Source organism: Helianthus annuus, chromosome 11, assembly GCF_002127325.2.
Source record: "Helianthus annuus cultivar XRQ/B chromosome 11, HanXRQr2.0-SUNRISE, whole genome shotgun sequence".
Lineage (NCBI taxonomy): Eukaryota > Viridiplantae > Streptophyta > Magnoliopsida > Asterales > Asteraceae > Helianthus > Helianthus annuus.
Window position 1 is genome coordinate 167651650 of NC_035443.2, and position 24237 is coordinate 167675886.

Sequence of the window (24237 nt, forward strand, 5' to 3'; positions counted from 1 at the left end):
GCTATAGCGACGACACTCGCCGTTGTCGTCGTTATTGGTGTTGCCTCTATAACCTCAGATTCTTGTAGTGAAAAACACAATTTCCTTTTTTAATTTTAGATTTCAGGACTAAAATACGTGCTTAATAAAATAAGAAAAGTGATTTAAAAAAAATCCTCCTTCAATCTCACGTTAAGCTCAGTTTGTATGTTAAGACTTATTTATACCGAAACCTAACTTATTATTTATATTCAAATTTTTATTTGTAACAAGATCGAGTATTTGTCTCAATAAATCGTTACTATAAATACAAACCATACTATTTGTCTCAATAAATCCATACCCACTATTCTAATGATAGTATCAATCATAATACATCGTTTTTACCGAGTTCAAGATATGATTCCTCTTCAGGTCACTAGTTTCACCTAATTCCTCAAGTCAATATTTCGAACAATCAAGATATTAAATAAAACTATTTATGGTCTTAATTTACATTGTATATTGGTGTTAAAAATATAAAACAATATATCTAAAGATTCGTTTTTACAGAGTTCAAGATATGATTCCTCTTCAGGTCACTAGTTTCACCTGAATTCCTCAGTCAATATATGTAACAATCTAGATATTAGATAAATTATGATCTTAATTTTTTTAACTTTCCAGTTTCGATCCATATATTATCAGCAAATGGTATTACTTTAATTGACATTTTAATACATATTTTAGTTAATAAAAGTAAACTTAGAAGCTCGGATTTACGGTCTCATTTATATCTCACATGCAATATAAGATTATGTTATACACATGATACATACTATTTGAGTATTTACAATGAAGATGGTAAAGATGTCCTCGTATAAGCTAAGCGGAGAGTTTAAATGAGATTGCTAAATATTGCGAGAACCGTGAGAACGGATAAAAAAAACCATGAAAACTTCGTTAAAAACAATTCAAATTCAAAATTTCTTTTTACACTTATCATTATAATTCGAATACAGGGCCGGCCCTGAGAATTCATGTACCCTGTTCGAGCTCGAAAAAATGTGCCCTTAGGTCTTAACTAAATAAAAAAATTAAACTAGTTTTTCATACAACTTTGAACCGGATGAAAGAGTTGCCGCCCAGAATTCTTTTTTTTATTAGTTTTTAGAAAATATATGGGTATTGGGCTCACTAACCTGATGGGCTAAATAGTTTAAACAATATGATTTTTTTTAAGTGCGCCTATGTTAATATTTTTTTGGTTATGCCCTATTAATTTTTTTTTACATATATAATATCGGATTTTTTTTAAAAATTACGTACCCTACGAAATTACGGGCCCTGTTCGGTTGTCCTCCCCGCCCTCCTTCAGGGCCGGCAATGTTCGAATACATTATTAAAAATTAAATTTACACCTTAAAAATTTACACGTATTCGTAAATAAGAAAATTTACACATGTTTGTCATTTACACATGTGTAAATTTGTTGTAATTACATGTGTAAAAAACTTATTAAGAGTGATTTTGAAAGGAAAGATAAACTATTTAAAAGTAAATTCTTTTTTTAATGTTGTATTTTAATTATAATAAGGTTTGTATTAAACAAAAGGGTAAATTACATTTTTCGTCCTTTATGTTTGTATCGAATTACAATGGATAACCTTTAACTTCAATAATTACAGTCATAATCCTTTATTTAGAAAAGAGTAAATTACAAGTTTTGTCCTTTATGTTTGTCTCAAATTTCAGGCGCTGTCCTTTACCTTTAAAATTCATGAGTTTTGTACTTAATGTTTGAAAATGTTGCACGTTATGTCCATTATGGGAAACCCAGTTATATTTTTCAGTTAAATGAAGTCATGTGCAGGGCACATGAGGGTAGAAAAGTAATTGCAGCTGCCACTTGTCTTCCCCTTTATTTATAACCTACCTGCCCTAATCATTTCTTCGTTCATCTTCTTCAAAATTAACTTCATCAGAATTGCAATTTAGGGTTCATCTTCGCCATGGTCAACTGCCATTGTGGAAGGGAAGCTATTATACAAACTTCATGGACAAAGAAGAATCCTGGTCGCCGTTTTTATTCTTGTCCTGTCCAGGTAATGTTTAACGCATGGCTGAATGGTTCGATTAGATAAGGTAATGTCGTTTGTGAGTTTAATGTTTTGATTTGGTAAAATGTAGGGTTCAAATTGTCCATTTATTGGAAGGTTCGATCAGCAAAGGTGCCAAAGGTGCATAGATATCATACCTGGATTGCTTAGGGCTAAGAACAACTTGGAATCGGATAAGATGCAGCTGCAACAAGAGAACATGATTCTGGAAGAAGAGAACATGAAAGTTGAAGCAAAGTCAAGAAAATTGAAAAAGTATTTGCTTTGTAGTTGGATCTGTTTTGTGATGTATGTTCTAGCATTTTAGGGTGTTATACATGATATACAGTATGTGTAAAATGACAAGATCTAATTTTGAATGACAAGATCTAAGTTTGTGATGTATGTTATGGCTTTTTAGTTTGTTATATGTTATGTGCAGATGTAAATTGACCATAAAGTGACCAAAAACAGACCCAAAAACAAAACTAAGTGACCAAAAACAGACCATAAAGTAAACTGACCATAACCTGTAATGACCAAAACAAAACAAAATAACCAAAAACAGACCCAAAAAAAAAACCATGTGCAGCAAATGGACATCTAAACAAGCTGACCAAAAACAGACCCAAATCAAACCATGTGCAACAAATGGACATCTAACCAAGCTGACCTATTCAAACCAAATCAAACCATGTGCAGCAAATGGACATCTAAACAAGCTGACCTATTCAAACCAAATCAAACCATTCAAACCAAAACAAACTGTAAACACAAATAACTACTTACCATATTATAACCAAACAAGATTCATGTTCCAAAAACTACCAGCAGTTTATAAACACCAAAAGTAACTACCCAAAAGTTCACAAACATCTAAATAGTAGCAACCAACATTTCCAAAAGACATAAAACAAGTTCAAAAGACATAAAACAGGTTTAGTTTGCTGCTACCTTCCTTTTCTTCTCTGCCTTGCCACTCTTCCCTGATTTGCCAGTCTTGACAGCTTCACCTTGACCCTTGCAAGTCCTGGAATTATGTCCAGTCTTCTTACACTTTGAACATGCTCCTTTAGTGTGCTTTTTGGACAGCCTTCCTGATTGGGTCATCTCTTTAAGCTCCACAGCAGATCTTTTCCTCAATTTCTTTGGTCTACCAACCTGGGTGTGATGTTTTGGGAGTGTAATCGTTGTAGGAGCATGTACCCTTGTCCATAAAGTCCTACCATTGATAGGGTTCACCCTAAAAGAGTACACTTGTTTCCACCTCTCCACTGTATAAACCGGATGTACCCAACTCTCCAAAGCACCCACCCTGCCCCTATTAGCAGCTTTCTCCCAAATTGCAGCCACAGCATGTCTGCATGGCATTCCTATAAAACATATTCAACCTTTAGACAAACATCCAGTTAACAACTTCAAAAAATGAAGAGTGAGTTACCTGTTATTTCCCAGGCTCTGCAACTACATGTCCTTGCTGTCAAATTCACTATACGAGCATGATTTGGCTTTCCACTAACCTGATATAAATCCCCCCCCCATTCCACTGAACATGGTAAGCGGTTGCATCTCTTTTGATCCCTTCAAAAACTTCTGTTGCCTTGGGTGTAAGCAAGCCTTCACTTCTCTCCATTACGTTCAACACAGTTACTATTCTCCTCATTAGATACTCCCTTATGTATTCAAGGGCTGATATGATAGGCTTGTCCCTGCCTTCTACTATTTTTCCATTGAAAACCTCACACATGCTATTAAGCACTATATCAGAAACAGCCCTCCCTGTGCCAAAAGTAGGAACAAATGAATATACATAAGTGAACAAATGAATACATAAGTGACCTTGAAAAAAAAAGTACCTGAAAAATAAGCCCTTGACCAATGTAAAGGAGGAATCTTTGACAACCATAAGTGAGCTTTCTTGTTGAAAGCCTTCAAGTCATCCATAGCAACTGATAATTCTGGTACTGTTGTTGCACAAGCACAGTTCCAAAGCTTATCCTTGTAAAGATCTCCTTTGAAACTAACTTTCATGTTTTCATGTATGTGGCGAAGACAGTATCGATGCTCAGCACAAGGAAACAGTTTTGAGATTGCAGGAAGTATCCCCTGCACAATATATTGCAACTAAAAGATAGTTAAGAAAGTAAAAGACGGTACCTTTTGTCTATCACTTATGAAAGTAAAATTTGAGTAAGTGCCTAAACCAAGATCATCACCTAAAATCTCTAAGAACCAAGTCCATGACTCTTTGTTTTCAGATTCCACAATTGCATAAGCAACAGGGTAGATCCCATTGTTGCAGTCAACACCCACTGCACTTAACAGTTGCCCTGGGAATGGTCCTTTCATGAATGCACCATCTAGAACTAAGAAATCCCTTCCAATTGCTTTCAACCCCTGCTTTAATGCAGCCAAACACACATATATCCTTCTAAACTGTCTGGTATTATTCCCTGGATCTGGATTAGCATCAACCTCGATCTTAACAGTAGTACCTGGATTTTGTTGGATGAGTTCATTAGCATAATCCCTCAACAGTGTATACTGTTTAGCATAGTCTCCTTCTACATGCTTCTTAGCTATGAACTTAGCCCTATATGCCTTCATTCTTGAAATTCCAACTGAAAACCTCCTTTGAAACTGTTCTTGTACAGCCTTAACTGGTATTTCTGGGTTCTCTTCAATCTGCTCTAGCATCTCTTGTGACAGGAACTTTGAAGTACATGCATAATGCTTCCGGGTTGTAATACATGTGTGGTCAGTAATTAGGGTTTTGACCACCCAGGATTCAGCATTTTTTTTCTTTTGAAATCAACAAGACCCAAGGACATTGATATTGATGGGGGTTTGTCCTATTCCCCCTACCACCCACATTTATTTCACCTTTTTGCTGATTGGTCCCTGTGTCTTTATTCTTTTCAACAGAAACCCCCTTCCTTTTTTTTCTTACCTTTTTTCCCCTTGTCTTCACTTTTTTCCATCTCAGCACTTTTTTCTTTACCTTTTGCTTGGCTGACATGCACCCCATTGTCATGTACCTCAAAGTCTGGTTTTGAGCCTTGACGGACTGCCCTAACCCTGCTGTGATTATCTTTGATAATCTTTATAATCCTTCTAGTTTCAACAGCATGTTTTTTGATCAGCTTTTTAGCTTCTTGCTTGCTGCCAAACACCTGCCCAAGGTAAAAGTTTACCAAATTCTCATTTGATCTTCTTATTTTGTGCAGCAAATGTTTCCTGGTGCCTGTATGATTATCATCAGATTCAGAACCACTGTTAAACTTGTCATTATCTAATACATCCCCTTCCATGTCTTCATCAACATTCATATGTTCATTAATATTGTCCTCAACTTCCATATCAACATTAGCCCTATAGTCACTCATTTCCACTTTATGATCACTCATCGTATTCAATTCATCCACTATGTAGTCACTATCATTATCACTCCTACCTTCACTACCATCCCTATCATCAGTAACATCCCTATCCTCACTAACATCCCTATCCTCATTAACATTCACTTCAGTCTCAACAAATGCTGGACTAACTGGCACCTTACTGTTGGATTACCCATAGCCAATATTATGTCCAACATTTGCATTTTCCTTCATAGGAACTATGGCATATGGTCCAATTTCATCTATCTCTTCAATGGTGATGCTAGGTTTAGGAGGTTTACTAGGTGAGCTAAACAGTTCCTTCATGTTTTTCAATCCATGAGTGGTATATACATTGATCATCTTGTGCATTTCAACATACCTGGCCAAGTTCAAACAGTCTTGATCACTGCTTAGGTGTTCAAGACCATAATCTAGGGTTTTTTCAGGATTCAAAAACTGGTAATACATTGGGTTTAAGCTAGTATACCCTAACTGATCAAGCATAAGATCGACTTCATGAATGGAAAACTTATCAATATCTATCAAGTCAACATAATTGATCTTGCCTCCTACATATGTGCGTCCAGGAGGTGATGTTAGCCTACCACCATGATGAAAGCAAATGCTAAAGAAATTGGGAAAACCATCTGCAAATTTTCAACATTTATGTTATTAATCAATTGATGATCAACAAAAACCACAACATTTTATCCCAAAATCGAAGCTAGGGTTTGTAACTTACCATACAGTTGAACGACACTTTCAGTGTCAAGATTATCCCTGACATACCAGCCTTCATCCTGCGACATCGGAATCCTTATCGTCTTTTTTTACAGTGTCTAAAACCCTAGAAATGAAAGATGAGGGATGATCAATGTGAAGCAGGTGAAGGAATGGGGGCAGATGTTGTTATAATTAACGGGGGAAAGACATGTGGCAGGTGCAATTACATTTCTACCCTCATGTGCCCTGCACATGACTTCATTTAACTTAAAAATATAACTGAGTTTGCCATAAAGGACGTAACGTGCAACATTTTCAAACATGAAGTACAAAACTCATCAATTTTAAAGGTAAAGGACAGCGCCTGAAATTTGGGACAAACATAAAGGACAAAACTTGTAATTTACTCTTTAGAAAACTATTACACTCTACGTCCTTTGGTCATAACAAGGTTAAAATTTTCAGTTAAGTATGTCATGTGCCTTGCACATGAGGGTAGAATAGTAATTTTACTGATTTACATATAAGTCTCTCCCCACACACTACTCTTTCTCTTTCTAACTCACACGTAGACACCTCACTCTCTCTCAATCCAGCCACCACCCACCACTTGCCACCACTATCATCACCACCGTTCTTCTATCTCTCACTCTTTTTAAATAAACAAAAACCCCTATATTCCCTTTAAGCATCCAGCCTTGCAATTCAGTCCTAATAAAAAAATAAACTTTGTTTGTCGGCAAGATGAATAAGGTCTGCCCAAACAAAATGACAATTCATGGAAAACAAATCTAACAAATATCCTTTCAAAACCATGTTTCTGTAAATGTAATCATCTACACATTCTTTTAATGCTTTTTTTAATCATTTACAAACCTTAATCCCCACCAAAATTGCGAAAACAAAATGGGCAAAAATAGGAATTATTATCGAGTTAAAGCAAGCAATTTAAGGTCGATAAGAATCTGGTGAAATCCCATTCAAGTAAAGCCCCGGAAACAGATTCTGTCGGAACTTTATCAGAACCCTAGGTGGGTCGCCGGAGTTGCAACGATCATGACAGTCACCGCAGATGCGACTCTCACAGCCTCCACCATCGTCGTGACCTCCCCTCACTCATCTTACTGTCTCAGCCTCTCTCTCTCCAACTCAAACTACTCATGTCTCTCATCTCTCTCTCTCTCTCTCTCTAAAATTGTGTACATGTCTCTCATCTCTCTCTATCTCTCTCTAAAATTCCCTCTGTGTACCAGAGATGGTGGGTGCTCGGTGGTGCACAGGTGTAGGTTGTGAGTGGTAGGATAGTGTGGTGGTGGTGGCAGTGGGAGTGGGGGTTGTTTTGGATGGTAGGTTTAGAGAGAAATGATTGTTTATGTTTTAAATCTGATTTGTTTTAATTTTTTAAATTTATTTTAGATAAGTAAATGAGTAAAATTACGATTCTACCCTCATATGCAAGGCACATGCCATACTTAACTGAAAATTTTAACCTTGTTAGGGTCAAAGGACGTATAGTGTAATGGGTTTTCCAAATAAAGGATTGTGACTGTAATTATTGAAGTTAAAGGTCATCCATTGCAATTCGATACAAACATAAAGGACGAAAAATGTAATTTACCCTAAACAAAAATTGATTTTGATTGATTTTCTCATTCGTTCTCATAATTCTCGCAATATTTAGCGTTCTTAAGATAATCCTCCCCTATAAGCTAAAATACACATGTTTTTATATCAAATTATAACCATTTTTTTATATTTTGTAAAATAGATATTCAAAATAGGCTTAAATAGTTTTATATTGGATTTTCAGAACAAATCTAACATAAGAATAACAAAGGAAGCACAACTAGGCGAAAAAACAGAATAAAATAGAAGAAAATGTCCAAACATGTCCCATGCCTCGGATCCTGGTGCTGCCAGATACCTCCAAAAGTCCTCATCACGAAGATCAATGAAGAAACGCTAGGCACGCTCCGTTCCTCGGCAGTACAAGACAAAGGAAGTCTTCTAAAAGATTTGGAAGATCCAGTGGGGCGCACAATGTTGACCATGGATCATGCCTCGTCGGCACGCCCCGTGCCTTGGGAACCGAGAATGGCCAGGCACGTCCCGTGCCCTCCAACCTATAAATGAAGGTCATTCTCTACCATTTTCACTTGCCCATTTTTTCTCCTCTTCTCCATTACACACTTCCCGTCTACCCGCTATCTCTAATCTTTGTATTCATTAGGAGAAACTTAAGAATCATTTGTGTAATCAATCTATTTATGATTAATGTAATATTTTCAACTTTGGTAACATCTAGTTCCATGTCCATTCTTGGCTAGATTCTTGAGGGTGTTTGGGGGAAACTTACCCCCTTGATGTTGAGTTAACCAAGGAAGATCATGGGTGAACAAGGTGTGTGTGTTAATGACTTTAACTAATTAAATAATTTATTGAAAGTGAGTGAAATAATAGTGTCGTATTTAACTTGGGTCATTAAAGTTTCCGCCTAATCTTTAAAATCTACCAATAATCTTGCGACGCCATTAACTTGGGACGCTCATGTTTTCTATGTCTATATAGAATCAAAACATGTTGATGCTCTTAACGAATGTTAAAGGTTTTGGATAGGACTTCGGGTTGGGTAAGCTCTTGTCTTTGCATGGAGATAACACCAAAGTGTAAAGGACTTAGTTTATGTAAAAGTATCTACCTTAGAGAAATTGACGACTCATTGACGGACTAATAGAGACAAGTAATATAAACTCCTTAAACTATATAATTAATTAATACTATATTCCGGCCTCGAGTGGCGTTTCCCTGTTGATTCAAAGTGGAAGGATCGAGTGTGTTAGGATTCCGACCCAGATATTGCACAACCTTACGCATTAACACTCGCAGTTCCTCGTCTGATAATCGAGCCCTTGTTACCCCGTGGTACGAGCTAGTTAACGAAGCATCAAGAGGTATGTTGGTCCTAAACACCCCTTTTTCCTATTATTGATTACTACATTTTTATTTTCCTCTTTATTTTTATTTTTATTTTGAGTCATTTCTTAAACTTTAACTTTTGGATTTGACTAGGCGTTAAAAACGACTTGGTACTAAAATTCTTGTAACCTTGGACGACCTCGTTATCTTACCATCACTATATTACGCCAACGATGGGTGCACTTACCCATACTACGTTGTAGTGTGATAGTATTATATCCTGTTTATATAAATATTAAACTTGAACTAGTGCATAAAACAACTAAAAATAACCAACTTTTTATAAACACGTCGCATCACATCATGTCCAAAGATGAAAGTGTACGTGACTAGCAGTGTAAACGAGACCGACAAAGTTTAAGTTCATCTAATAGAGTCTAGCTAATCTTTTTTAACTTAGGAGACCTCAATCTCAATTCATTTTAAGATCTATTTTTAGTATTCGACCTTAGTTCATGAGTCATTATTAAAGCTCGATTTTAACTCGGGTTAACTTATTTATGATTTATTTAATAATTAATTATTTTTTGTAATATATATATATATATATATATATATAGGGAAAGGTTAAAATGAGAACTAAATCAAGTTGAGAGAACTCATAGGAATTTGATTTCCAATTTTTTTTTTCAAAATTTTTATTTACCAAAAATCATTTTAAAAAATAGCTTTGTAGAGAAATTTTTTTTTCTAACCCACTTTTTACAGTGTCAAAATTGCGACAAAACTTGTCGCTACAGTGATTTACACAACTTTAAATGGTTCTTACATGTCGAAAATGATTCCATCTCGTAAAAATTTTTCGGATTTTTTTTCATAGGGGGGCTTGTTAGGTGTTACTCTACCTTTGTGTAAAATTTTTTTGAAAACTCTCATGGGAAGTCAAGTTCTCATGAGTTCTCTTAACTCAAAGGAGTTTTCATTTGAAAGTAATCATATGTTAAGACCCATTTTTATTTGATCTTCACCATATATATATACATAGAAAAAGTATATCGTACATTACGGCTTAACGTACTTCACGTACAACAACGTGCGTGATTTGTTCTATAACATGCGTTATTAATATTTTCAATATGCGTGATTATTGTATTTCAAGATGCGTGATTTTGGATTTTTGAGTTATAACGTGCATGATTTTAAAATGAACGTGCGTAATTACCTGTCGTACGTGATGTACGTTAAGCCGTAATGTACGTTAACCTTCCTCTCTCTCTCTCTCTCTATATATATATAGTGAAGATGAAATAAAAATGGGTTTTAACATACTAAACATGAGAAGTAAATAAAGATTTTTCTTTTTTCATCTATTTAAGAATCATGTTTAGTTACAAAATGTAAAAAAATCATGTATTTACTTTAGTAGAGTGATGTGATTACATAAGTACTCTACTAGTGTAAATATACATTTTTTAGATTTTTGGACTAAAATACGTGATTAACAAGATGGGAAAGATATTTCCAGAAAAAGAAATTTCATCTTTACTTCTCATGTTTTGTATGTTAAGCCTGTATGTATAATAACCTTAGTCCCCCCCCCCCTCTCTCTCTCTCTCTCTATATATATATATATATAGTGGAGAGTTCAAATGAGAAGAATTTTTTTGTAAGAAGAAAAAAGAAGAAATTTCAACCAATAAGAATGCTTTATTTTTACTTCATTTAATATAAGTATTAATGTTACTATAAGGGTACATTGGTAAATCTACATAGGTCATTAATTTGTAGTCTTCCTCTTTAATAGCTAACTACATTTGTAAGTTATCCTTAAAATATATATTTTTTCAAAAAAAATAAAATAAAATAATTTAAATTGTAGGATAAATTACGAGTTGTGTAGGATAAATTTCAACTTGTAGGATGAATTTCGAAATATGTAGGATAACTTTTGATGTGTGTAGGCAAAAAAAGTTAGTGTGGAGGATAATAGTCTTTATGACTAATTAATTCGTCAAAAATGATAATAAATGAGATAAGTGAAAAACTATTTAATGTTTTACAAAATTACCCTTTGTTCTTTTTTTTTTCTCAATTAAATTTTTCTTCTTAAATGAACGTTCCCCTATATATATATATATATATATATATATATATATATATATATATATATATATATATAGGGGACCGCTAAAATGAGAACCACCTCGAGTTGTAACAACCGTGAGAACTACACCGTGCGGGGCGAGGTGGACCAATTTTTTTTCATAAACGTAGTTGGGTGTATTATAAATACATTTGTAAAAAAAAATGTTGTGTGTGTAGTTTTGAGCACCACAAGTTTGTGTTTACGGGTACCGTAAATCTAACCGGAAAATTTACGGGTACCGTAAACACAAACTTGTGGTGCTCAAAACTACACACACAACATTTTTTTTGAATTTTTTTTTACAAATATGTTTATAATACACGCATCTACGTTTATGAAAAAAAATTTGGTCCATCTCGGCCCGGATCAAAAATTTTCACGGTTCTTACAACTCGATGTGGTTATTATTTTAGCGTAATTCTATGTAGTTATACCTTTACATATATTTTATATATTATTTTGTTATTTTTATCATAACTAGCTATATATAATAAATATTATGTATTATATATTTATTATATAAATAAAAAAAAACTCTAATCATATAAACATAAACTCGTTTAGCCATCCTAGTGTATGAAAAATTAACATCTGAAATGTGAGCCCAGACCTCTATTAAATACAAGTCAACTTAAATTAGAACTCATTGTTGGAATTCAAAACTCCAGTCAAAGCCGTAAGATGTGGCTTATTGTCTGGATTTGCGGCTTGATCTAAGTTGAAGTCCTTCACGTGTGTTAAAGTTGAAGAGATACGAAATGCGGCTTGGGCCAAATTGAAGTTAAGATGCAGATGCGGCTGAGTCAACACTTGGAGCCCGATCTGGAGTCGGGAAAAAGAAGCCACCCAAGCCGGGGCTTGGTAGGTGTACAAAGTATTAACTACAGCAGGAAGCTTTTTGCCGCGGCTGGAGGTGTGGGGTTGTAGCTCGAGGACACGATTGAACTTGAGTCTATTGGAAATCAGGCCATGTTCAATTGTTTTGGTTAAAAGTTAGTTTAAGGATAATATAACCAAATTTTGAATGTGAGGTAGAGTGCTAATGTGTATGAACAATTCAGTGATCAAAGTATCATGTAAAAATGACAATGAACACCAAGATTTATACGAGGAAAAAGCCCTTGATCGTTGATAGATCTCCGACACAAAAAACCTCGGGTGATAGAAACTACCGATCACCAAATGTATAACAAAAATGAATAGTGATCCTTATACAACTTCGGAATACTATGAGCTCAATACAATGTAGACTAGTGTGTAGTTTGCAAGAGAGTTAAGAGTTAGCAAAAGCCTGCTGTGTTCGAGTGTTGTGTGTTATCTATCTAAAAATGAGCTCATAATTCCCATATAAAAAATGGAAACTAATATGTAACAAACAATGCGAAATTCAAGCAAGTATCCCATATTCTCCATAACGGCTACATGCCTTCAACTCGTGCGAAATAGAGAACATATTCCCCGAAATTCCAGCATTGACTAAGTCCAATTCGTTATGTACCTGCGAATATAAGGTTTAAACAAAGGATACAATTGTTAGTTAATGTAAACAATAATAAGGATTCGTGATCCTCAGACTTCCTACACCATCTGTTAAGGATCAATGATCCAGACCAATCTAAGGATATGTGTTCCATGTGTCCCTTAACTCTGGTTGAGGATCGTTGATTGTTGAAGTAGGATCCTTGAGCCGGAAACGTCTCCATATATCCTTCCGAGCAGAGGAAGGAACCTTGAGGCTGTGTCGTCGCCGCTGATCCATCCTGATGGATTGAGGATCCTTGAGGAAGGGTCATCACTAGTGATCCATGCTGATGGATGGAAGATCCTTGAGGAAGGGTCATCACCACTGATCCCTGCTGTTGGAATGAGGATCCCTGAGGCTGTGTGGTGGACACCCTGGACTGTTGTGCCGCAGTTGCTGGAGTCACAAAGTCCAACATTCTAGGCATCCATTGAGTGATCCTCTGCTGGCCTTTTCTGTTTCTTGATATCATCAATCTCGCGAAGGATCCTCTGGTTGGTTTTTTCTTGCTGTTCCATGTAGCTCTTAATCTACGAAAACAAAACAGAAATATTACTGGTAGTATTAGTAGAAGAAGAATTCGTAGAAACTTTGGATCCTTGGAAGACTGGTGACGTCTTCTTTTGAGCATTATCCACATTCTTCTGGTATGGTAGTGGAATAGGAGGTAATGATGCACTAGTTTGAGATGAGGTAACCGCCGACATGGCGCTTGAAATGGATTTTCCCTGAGAAGCCATGGAGTTGATAATGAACAGAAAAAGGTTTTTAAAATCGAAGCACCACTTGCTCCATGGTGGGCGCCAAATTGTTTTGGTTAAAAATCAGTTTAAGGATAATGTAAAAATGACAATGAACACCAAGATTTATATGAGGAAAAAGCCCTTGATCTTTGATAGATCTCCGGCACAAAAAACCTTGGGTGATGGAAACTACCGATCACCAAATGTATAACAAAAATGAATAGTGATCCTTATATAACTTTGGAAAACTATGAGCTCAATACAATGCAGACTAGTGTGTAGTTTGCGAGAGAGTTGAGAGTTAGCAAAAGCCTGCTGTGTTCGAGTGTTGTATGTTATCTATCTAAAAATGAGCTCATAATTACCTTATAAAAAATGGAAACTAATACGTAACAAACAATGCGAAATTTAAGAAAGTATCCCATGTTCTCCATAACGGATACACGCCTTCAACTCGTGTGAAATAGAGAGCATATTCCCCGAAATTCCAGCATTGACTAAGTCCAATTCGTTATGTAAATTTGAATATAAGGTGTAAACAATATACCGGAGCCTCCGGAAATGAAGTTAATAATTTGAGCGTCTGCAGGTGGTGCAGGACCTCTTTCTGGCACTTTTTCAGGATCCTGGATCCTTGATTTCTTCCTTCCGAGCAGCTCTTTCAAGTGACCTTTGCTGAGGAGGTAACCTATCTCCTTTCTGAGTGCAATGCATTCATCAGTAAGGTGGCCAAAGTCTTCATGGTATGCACACCACTTTGATTTATCCTTGAAGGTTGTAGACTTTTCATTCTTCTTGGGCCATCTAGCTTTCTCACCTAGATTCTTCAAAGCAAGCATCAACTCACTATTATCTACAGAAAAACAATATTCAGAGATATAAGGATATTCTTCCTCATCTTCTTCTTGTTCAACTAATGAACATTTTGATTGTCGTGCTTGGAGTATTGCTTGGATCGATTGTTCTTGTAAAAGGATCCTTGCTTCTCATGTTTAGATGATCCAGATAACCTGTCCTGGATCCTTTTATCATCCTCTAGTCGGATGAATCTTAGAGCCCTGTTCCTTACTTCATCTAGGTTCCTGTAAGGTGTCATAACAAGATCATCATAGAAAGGAGAACTTTTTTGCAGTCCCATTTTAAATGCTTCTACAGCAGTGGCAATGTCTAAGTTTGGGATTTCTAAGGATTCTCTACCAAATTTAGTAACATAATCTCTGAGTGATTCATCACGGCCTTGGGTTATTCTGTATAAATCACTAGTTAACCTCTTAAAGGTTCTACTACAAGAAAACTGGTTATTGAATAAGTTAACTAAGTGTGAAAATGAAGTTATAGAATAGGGAGGAAGACTTAGCAGCCATTTTAGTGCTGATCCAGTAAGTGTGGATCCAAAGCCCTTGCATAAACAGACTTCTTTCAATCTTTCAGGGATGGTGTTGATCTCCATCCTTTCTCTATACTGAGCCACATGCTCTTCTGGATCGGTGGTACCGTCGTATAACTTCATATTGGGGGTTTGAAAATGCTTTGGTATCTCAGTATTGCATATGGAAGGTGCAAAGCGACATATTCTATGACTTTCATCTGGAATCTCATGAATTGGTTTGACCACTCCTGAGGCACTGGATATCATGTCCTTGAGTTTCTGCAACTCTCTGGCCATAGCTTGGTTGATTCCTGCATCCTGCATGTAACCAAAGTTAGTATCAAAAGATGTATTAAAGTTATTACCTTCTGATTGGTTTGAAGTTGGTATCCAAGTAGTGTATCTAGGATAAGACATGTCTGGTGTAATAGTTAGGCCAGAAGACGCAATGGTTTACATAGGGATGGAATCCCCTTCATGAATTTCAGAGCTTCTCCAAGATTGTCTCCCTGAGGATCCTTGATCCTGAAAGACATTGGGTCCCGGATAGGTCTGTACTGGAGTCCTGGATATGTGATCCATAGTTATAAAAATTGCCCACTAACATCAATATAATCAAAAAAAGAATTTAACAAGAAAAAACTTTTTGATTAAAATTGAAGGCACATAAACCCTAAACTATAACTCCTATTTATACAAAACAACCCTTGGAGAACACGTAACATACTCTTATAAGGAAACTAAATAAAATAAAACTAACACAAATCTTAAATCTTCCTACTAAAATAAAACTAAACCATTAAGCATCATCCAACTTTTGACTTATGACAAGATTAGCCCCAAGAATCACCCCCCAATCTTATCAAGTTCTCCTAAGTCTTGAATACCAAGTAAGACCCAAAGTTCTTCCACCTTAATACTCGGTCTCATGTGTTCGTTTTGCGTTAACACTTTTGTTGCAGCTGACACAACACCGCACCCCTGTTTTCTAACTCCTTTGGGATCATACCATAACTTTTCCAAACACTTGAACAATCAACCACAAACAAGGTAACATCATTTCTCTTCCACCTTCATCAAACTTGCTACTTCATCACCTTTGAAGTCTGTTGTTGATCCAATCTAGCACTGCACTATATCTAGGTTTTCTCCTTTGATCAGGCCTACAATCACTGCTTCTTGGTTGCTACGGTCTTGCTGTTGTTGATCATAACCTAGATCACTACAACCTGTTTTTGCAGTTTGATCAACAAACCCTCTTGCACCCGCCTTTTTTATCGCGTCAACCTTTTTTCCTTCCTTCTTAACCTCCCAATTTGATAAATCGCTTTGATATCAATGTTGGAAATCAGACCTTCTTCAATATAATCAAACAAAGAATTTAACAAGAAAAAAACTTTTTGGTTAAACTTGAAGGTACATAAACTCTAAACTATAACTTCTATTTATACAAAACAAACCTTGATGCCCAAGAACAAACCTAGACTAGAATTAGGAAACCAAATAATAATAAAATAAAACTACCATAAATACTAAATCTTCCACTTAAAATAACTTTCGTCCCACCGCATATGCTTCCTCTCTTGATATCATTTACACCCAGCACTTTCCCCTTCATAAAACCTCAACTTCACTCACACACCCATTTCATCAAAACCATTAGCCCTAACATAGTCGACACTTGGGCGCCGGCTTGAGTCGATGCCCGGATACAGATACATTCGAGTCCTGGAGTTGATAAGTATCCAAGTCGGTGTCCATATTAGAATAGAAATGAATTTATGTATTGTTTATCTGCTGATGTTTAAGTGTTGTGGTCGGTTTCAATTTACGTGTTTAACAAGATAGTGAATTAGTATAAACACCCATGTTGAGGTCTAGGTTTTGTGTACCCTTCTAATCAATTCTCTTGAAGTTTTTCTTAATTAAAAGTGTCGCGTGAAGTTGTGCAACAACTTGAGTAATTGAGTTCGAGATCAAGGTTTGGAATTGGGTTCCAGCATGACAATGTCTCTGATTCAACCTTGCGTAAGAACATTCACATTGGAGCCTCTATTCTATATAATATAGAGAGAAGAATAGAGAAAACAACAAAAATACTACCACATTGGAATTTCTATAATAGAGAAACATATATAAACAGTAAAGCACACCTTTATATTTAGAGATTCATATTCAACACTCTATATTTTTATTGTGAGTATGTAGAAAAGGGAAAAATACTAAAATAAATGTTTGTGAGTAAGAAAATAAATAGAGATAGAGAGTCGGATATGAGATGTTTTTGAAAAATTAACAAAATTTAGAAAAAGGTGTATTCTTATATAGATGAAGATGAAGTATGCTATAACAATGATTGTATAGATAAATTGAGTAAACTTCCATTTTGCTCCTTGTGGTTTGGTCACTTTAACGGTTTTGCCCCAAACCTTTAAAAATAGCCATTTTACTCCCTGATGTTTTGATTTTGTTGCCAGTTTGCTCCCTGCGGGGAGCAAAATGGAAACATAAACAATTTGGATGGAGTTAGAGGCGGGGAGCAAACTGGCAAAAAAAACTGAAACATCAGGGAGCAAAATGGCTATTTTTAAAGGTTTGGAGCAAAACCGTTAAAGTGACCAAACCACAGGGAGCAAAACGGAAGTTTACTCATCATAAATGTATTTAATAGACACTAACAAGGACATAATAACGAAGATCTTATCCAGATCCTGTGATGTATTATAAAAATATAAGACATATTTCTCCATATAATTATAACATGCCAATGTCAATGCATCGATCAGCTCTTGATTTCTTTATAACCAAATTGACAGCAGATGCTTTCTCCGTGATTCCCTTTACACAACAATCTCCATTATATATGCATCTTTGTTAATGCATGTAGTTTAGTATGTGTTAGTTCACCACCACCATCATCTTCTAACCATTTAAGCTCACAAAAATGGACCATGACACAATAGACTCCTCTGAGTACTCATTCAGCAGCTATTTCATTGACGGAAACCCCAACATGTTCCAACCCGATTTCATACTAGAAGAAACTGATTTCGATACACTCATTAGCGCCATTCGAAGCGAGCCTGCAGCAGATCCAATTGAAAGTTTCTATTCAGACTACGGATACAATCAATTTACCAACGCCTATATGGAGCTGCCACTCAGGAATGATGCTGTCTTGGCAGCTGGTGCTGACTTCGGCGGTTATGAGATGATGGATCCAAACCCAGGTCAGCTGGTTTGGAACCAGGAAGTGGAGGAGGATATGAAGGATGATGATTCGTCTGAGACAGCGACAACCAATAAACCCGAAACCACAAAGAGAATCGGCGGTGCAAAGGGTGATCGGACGAGGACTTTGATCTCTGAGCGGAAGAGGAGAAGTGGGATGAAGGAGAAGCTATACGCGTTGCGTTCGTTAGTACCCAATATTACCAAGGTAGCTAAAAGATAAAATATATTTTACATAATATATTAGTTGATTTATTGTAGATATTCTATAGGTAAATACAACAATATTATTCAATATTATTTTGAACCTTCAAATTCTTAATATTTCAATCGCAGATGGATAAAGCTTCAATTGTTGGAGATGCAGCACGATACATTCAAGATCTTCAAACACAATCGAGGAATTTAAGGGCTGAGATTGCAACAATCGAAGCAACTAAAACCCTAAAAACATCATCATCCCAGAATTCGAAAATCGCTCATGCTTCATGCCAAATTCCTACATTAAAGATGATATCAAAGGTTTCAAGAAAAAAATAACATTGTGTACTTAAGAAACTAATTAATTATATGCATCAAACCTTAATTTTGTGTTCTTTTTACGAGGTTCAGTTGGACATGTTTCAAGTTGAGGAGAAAGAATACTATGTAAGACTCATTTGCAACAAAGGACGAGGTGTTGCGGCTTCACTTCATCGAGCACTTGAGTCGCTCACAAGCTTTCAAGTCCAAAGTTCGAATTTATCCACTGTTAATGATGATTTTGTTTTGACATTCACGTTAGATGTAAGTTTAACTTCGTATCTATTTAAAATTTCATCTTCGGCTAAATTTGATAAGTAATTAGCAGTGTGATAAGCCTTAATGACCATTAGGTTCTTGGTTCGATTCCCACAAAGGGGTTTTCTCTAAATTTATTGGGGTTTCCTTGTGAATTAGCTAGTATATAGACATTATTGCCTAGTGTAGATGGATATGATCGGGTGGTTCTGTTGATGGCATGATTACTAATTAGTGCTTAACTATTTGTATAAATCTGTAGGTTGCGGTGTGCGAATTTGACATAAACTTGCCAAATTTGAAGCTATGGCTTTCAAGTGCTTTCGTCAACCAAGGATTCCAATTCAACACGTTTAGATCTCGCTGAATCAATTTGAATTACGTCGATATGCATGAACTTGTGTGGCATTTTTTAACGCTCACACGCACATGCATCATTTTGAGATTTTGCATCTTTTGTTTACTAGTGATGGTTTATGGATGTTCTAATAAACATAAAATAAAGCTTAGTTTGTCTTTATGAAAACTACGATACTTGCTTGTAACTCATTTGTCATTTAGTTATTTAAAAAATAGATTAAATATTGTTGGAGCTAGTTGGCTCGTATAAGTTTCCAATTTAAGTAACCTAATGTTCGAATACTAATATACTATATTATAAGCCTGTTATTTAAAAATTATATAATTTAATACCAGTGTTAAGTGTTAACCTATTATTGGAAAAGTATAATATAAACATATAAAATTGTAAAATTTAAAAAGTGCAAAATATAAAGCGAACTTAGCGAGCCACGAGTTGTATACAAGTTGAATTGTGACTGAGATTGGACATGCTTAATTAATTACTCGAGTCAGCTTAGCTTGTATAGTTATCAGCTCAACTTGTAACCAATGGGATATTATATCACATGGGTGAATGCCTTGTTTTAAATTGATACTTAAGTAGCCAAGTGACAGAATTGTTGGAATTTTATTTATTAGATGGCGTTAACTTCTCATGTGTTAGTTTAATTATTAAGTTAATTATATTAATTAGTCATTAAGTCTTTATATATTAGTTTATTGATAATTGTATTATGATTTATTAATTCCTTTATGACAATATTTTGATGGAGAATACTATCCTTTATGACTCTAATAGTTATGAATATATTAGTTTATTGATAATTGTATTATGATTTATTAATTTCTTTATGACAATATTTTGATGGAGAATACTATGACTGTAATAGTTATGAATATTTGTTTACAAGTTCTTCTTAATATCCAATTAACAATACACATACGAAAAACCACTTTGGTGGGGTGGTAGAGGCTTTGTGCCTCTTGGGGAGAGACGAGGGTTCAAATCCTGGCATAGGGTAGAATTGATATAGTTTAGGAGTGTTTATGTAATCTTTGCCGTTCAAAAAAAAAATTAACAATACACATACATGTTTATTCTCTTGTATAATTTTAGGGGATGAAGGAAGACAGAAGAAATTGATATATAATAGTTATAATCGTGAGATATATAAATTTATATTTTCATATATTGTCAAACAATTAAGTAAAGAACAAAGTGACTATTTGAAAGATACTATATCAGGTATCTAAATGAGTATTTAGTATTATAATTTTATAAATATTGTTTAATAATAAAATATATTATATTTGGTCCCGCTTCGTTTTTATTAAAACTTAGGTCAAAACTTAGAGAAAAATAAACTTATCCGACGACATATTCGAAATTGTATAAAACGCTATATTTAAAAAGTTATAAAAAGAAAAACAAGATTCCACCTAAATTAATTATAATAAAAATAATATTATTAATCAAAGAGATAGAAATTCGACGTAAACTAAAGGAAAGTTTCGTGAGAATGTAAAAGAGAGAAATTTTATTTCATCCACATCGAGATAGAAATAAGGGTTGTATTATTGGCACACCTTGGGGATTAAATCGACACCCTCAATACGCATCGTAGCGTATTGAGGTTGGTTCATACTTCTAGGTCAGTCAAAAGCTGACAATGTCCCCTTATCAAAAAGTAATACGCATCGTATAGGCCTATACGATGCGTATTAAAGGTATCGATTTAATTTTTTTATTTTGCAAGGTAGCTTTCTGTCACGCGGTAGATTTCCGTCACACGAACGAAGAAGCAGCATTTTGGACATTTGTTGGTTTTCAAACATCTAGGAAACATTATTTGAGAATACCCCCTGAATTTATCTAAGCTGTGGAATGAGATCCTCCACTGTTGGGTTATCATCTTTCAACCCCGTTTTCCCTAAATATATCGATTCTCTTTTTTCAACGGGGATGTAATGCAATGATTCCTTTCAACTGAATATACAGACACTTGCTTCATAGGACTCACTTAAATCGTCTCGGAAGTACTGAACAATCAAGTACAACCACTTGTTTGAAAATGGCCAGGAGAGTTGAAAAAACTGCAATTGGAATTGATCTTGGAACAGCATACTCTTGTTACCATATGACACACGATAAAAGCGCGTCTCTAGACAATCTGGGATTATGTTTCGCAAATTGGAGACCACATATTTGCTTCAAGATTTACATCTGATGTCCAAGTTTGATCACATTTGACTTCATCTGCGGCAGTCCAATGACTTTCTTCCCACGTGTCTGCACCGTGATATTCATATTCTTGGTTCAATACCAACTCATCTTTAGTAGCGTTTGTTTGAGAACCTGATCATTAAGCAAATAAACAACGGTTCTCCAATTCCAGATCAGTAATGTAAGGAGAAGCATTGAGATAACGGACATCCATCAAGCTCAAAAAGAAAACTTATGTTTCCCATAGTCACAAACGATTACGGTTTGTATTTCCCATAGCCATCGTTCCCATAGTCAAAAACGGGTGCGATTTGCACATTCAATCTTCATTGCTTCCGTGAGCCCTATTGTCGAATATGTGACTCCATGGAAGATGTGATTAAGGTAAGCGTGTCGTAAAGTTGCATCTTTTAAGAAGTCCAACAATCCATTCATTATCTGTTGTTGTCTCAATAATATGAATGCAACCAACGAATTTGACAACTGTGACAGCTTATTAAAAGTTCCTCAGGCTCACGGCAACCGCACTGGGTTTTCAATCAATTCAACTATGTTGGTTCGTTTAGTTTTTTCTGACTGTTTCAGTTATGTTTCAATAAATAATATCTGATTGTGAAGCACTAAAATAACAACGGTTCTCCAATTCCAGATCAGTAATGTAAGGAGAAGCGTTGAGATAACGGACATCCATCAAGCTCAAATAGAAAACTTGTGTTTCCCATAGTCACAAACGATTGCGGTTTGTATTTCCCATAGCCACCGTTTCCATAGTGAAAAACGGTTGTGGTTTGCACATTCAATCTGCATTGCTTCATTAAAATTAAAAAGGCGGTCTCGGTTGCATATTTTAGAGAGACCTTTAAGTACGGATTCTACAGCTGCATTTGGAACAAGAAGTCCAACAATCCGTTCATTATGTGTTGTTGTCTCAATAATATGAATGCACGCAATGAATTTGACAATTGTGACAGCTTATTAAAAGTAGAAATCACCTCCAATCCTTTCCTGGTCAAATCGCACAATATAAAGTTTAAACATATCGTGTGTTGTAGTTTGGAAAGATGACCGAATAGAGATCTGAATAACAAACTGTGGAGAACTTGTTTGCGTTATCCTTCAACATACGCTAAAATACTCTAAAATACGAAAAAAAAACTCTAAAATACTATAAAATAGGCAAAAATACGCTAAAATACCCTAAAATACGCTAAAATACATGAAAATATGCTAAAATACGCTGCAATACGTTAATATACGTCATATTACGATAAAATATGCTAAAATATGTTGAAATACGTTAAAATATGCCGAATACGTAAAAATAACCTAAAATAGGTTAAAATAAGCTAAAATACGTTAGAATATGCTCAAATACATCAAACATACTATAAAATACGCAACAATATGTTAGAATACATCAAAATAGGCGAAAATACGTCAAAATACGTGAGTAATGATATTTCCACACGCGTATACATATAACACGGCACTAGACAATACAAGTGGATTTAAAAAAAAACTGTACATAATCATAGAATACGATAATCGCACGCAACCGAACGTCACCGAAACGACGTATGTTGAAGGTATACATCATAAAATGACAAAATATGCAAAAGTTCGTCAAAAACGACACGTATACGCGTCGAACCGAGGAAAACACAATAAAACTAAATTTCAAATTATGCCATATATGATCGTATAGGCCTAAGTTGTATCGTATATCGACTTAATACGCATCGTATAGGCTTATACGATTTGTATTAAACTTTTAATTTTCTCAAAAATACCCCTGAATTTATCAAAAAACAGGGGTATTTCAGTAATTTCGTCGATTAATACGCATCGTATAGGCCTATACGATGCGTATTAAACTATGAATTTATCAATTGAAGGTGTCAATTTAATTTGTTCAGTACTTCGTGTGTTGCAGTTTGGAAAGATGACCGAATAGGGAAGTCCAACAATCCGTTGAAACCACATATTCGTGTGTTTCACATTATGCGTTTCAAATCAAGGGTCCCATCATTACAACCACTTGTTTTCAACGGGGATGTAATGCAATGATTCCTCTCAATTGAATAGACAGACACTCGCTTCATAGGACTCACTTGAATCGTCTCGGAAGTACTGAACAATCGAGATAACAGCTCCGGTTTCATTAGCTGCATCGTTTACAGTGGAATGCATCCTTATTTCTGTAAATCGCACAAACAAGCATGCCTTGAACGAGTCTAGAACACTCGTAATCCTTAACCGGCTTTGAAACCGGACATAATCTATGAAGAAACTGTTCGTTTGCAAATTCAATCTTCATTGCTTCATTAAAATAAACAAACGATTGATTTCAACTTGAAAAATCTCACCATAACACATTGTAGACTGGTGGGCTTGAATGGTTTTAATATATTTCATCTTAGACTATCTAGTCTAATACTTGAAAATGGATATGATCGTGTCAAGATCTTTATCTATCATGTCATCGACCAACTGCTCGAAATCACTTTCGTTTCTCCCACTGACAGGGGTTGTCACACCCCGATTTCCACGTGTATCACCGGTGGGCCCGGTGGGGGATTATCGTGACGTAGTTGACAACAATATAGTCAAACCACAATATATAAATGCACAGCGGAAGCATAAAGATAAATATTATCCAACCATTTATTGTAATATCGATTGTATCACATATAGTTGAATAGTATCCACAGGAGGAATCAAAATAATTAAAAAATGTTGTTCAACAGATAAGACATCAAGCTTGCGAGACTTCTTAAGATGCTAAGGAGCTATTGCCAGCC

General features: G+C 35.4%; 2 protein-coding genes across 2 annotated transcripts; one reads left to right on the forward strand and one right to left on the reverse strand.

Moving 5' to 3' along the window:
- Nucleotides 1–2545: 2545 nt before the first annotated feature.
- LOC110888730 lies at nt 2546–4754 on the reverse strand. The gene is made up of 5 exons (XM_022136241.1): nt 4215–4754; nt 3914–4163; nt 3578–3836; nt 3012–3417; nt 2546–2587 (listed from the first exon to the last, which is right to left on the reverse strand). The coding sequence occupies exons 1-5, from the start codon at nt 4752–4754 to the stop codon at nt 2546–2548; spliced, it is 1497 nt and encodes a 498-aa protein (XP_021991933.1).
- A 13052-nt stretch (nt 4755–17806) lies between these two features.
- Nucleotides 17807–19379, forward strand: LOC110887297 (transcription factor FER-LIKE IRON DEFICIENCY-INDUCED TRANSCRIPTION FACTOR). Its single transcript, XM_022135015.2, has 4 exons — nt 17807–18298; nt 18427–18612; nt 18703–18876; nt 19133–19379. Exons 1-4 carry the CDS (start codon nt 17873–17875, stop codon nt 19235–19237), a joined length of 891 nt encoding a protein of 296 aa, XP_021990707.2. The 5' UTR covers nt 17807–17872; the 3' UTR covers nt 19238–19379.
- The last annotated feature ends 4858 nt before the right edge of the window (nt 19380–24237 follow it).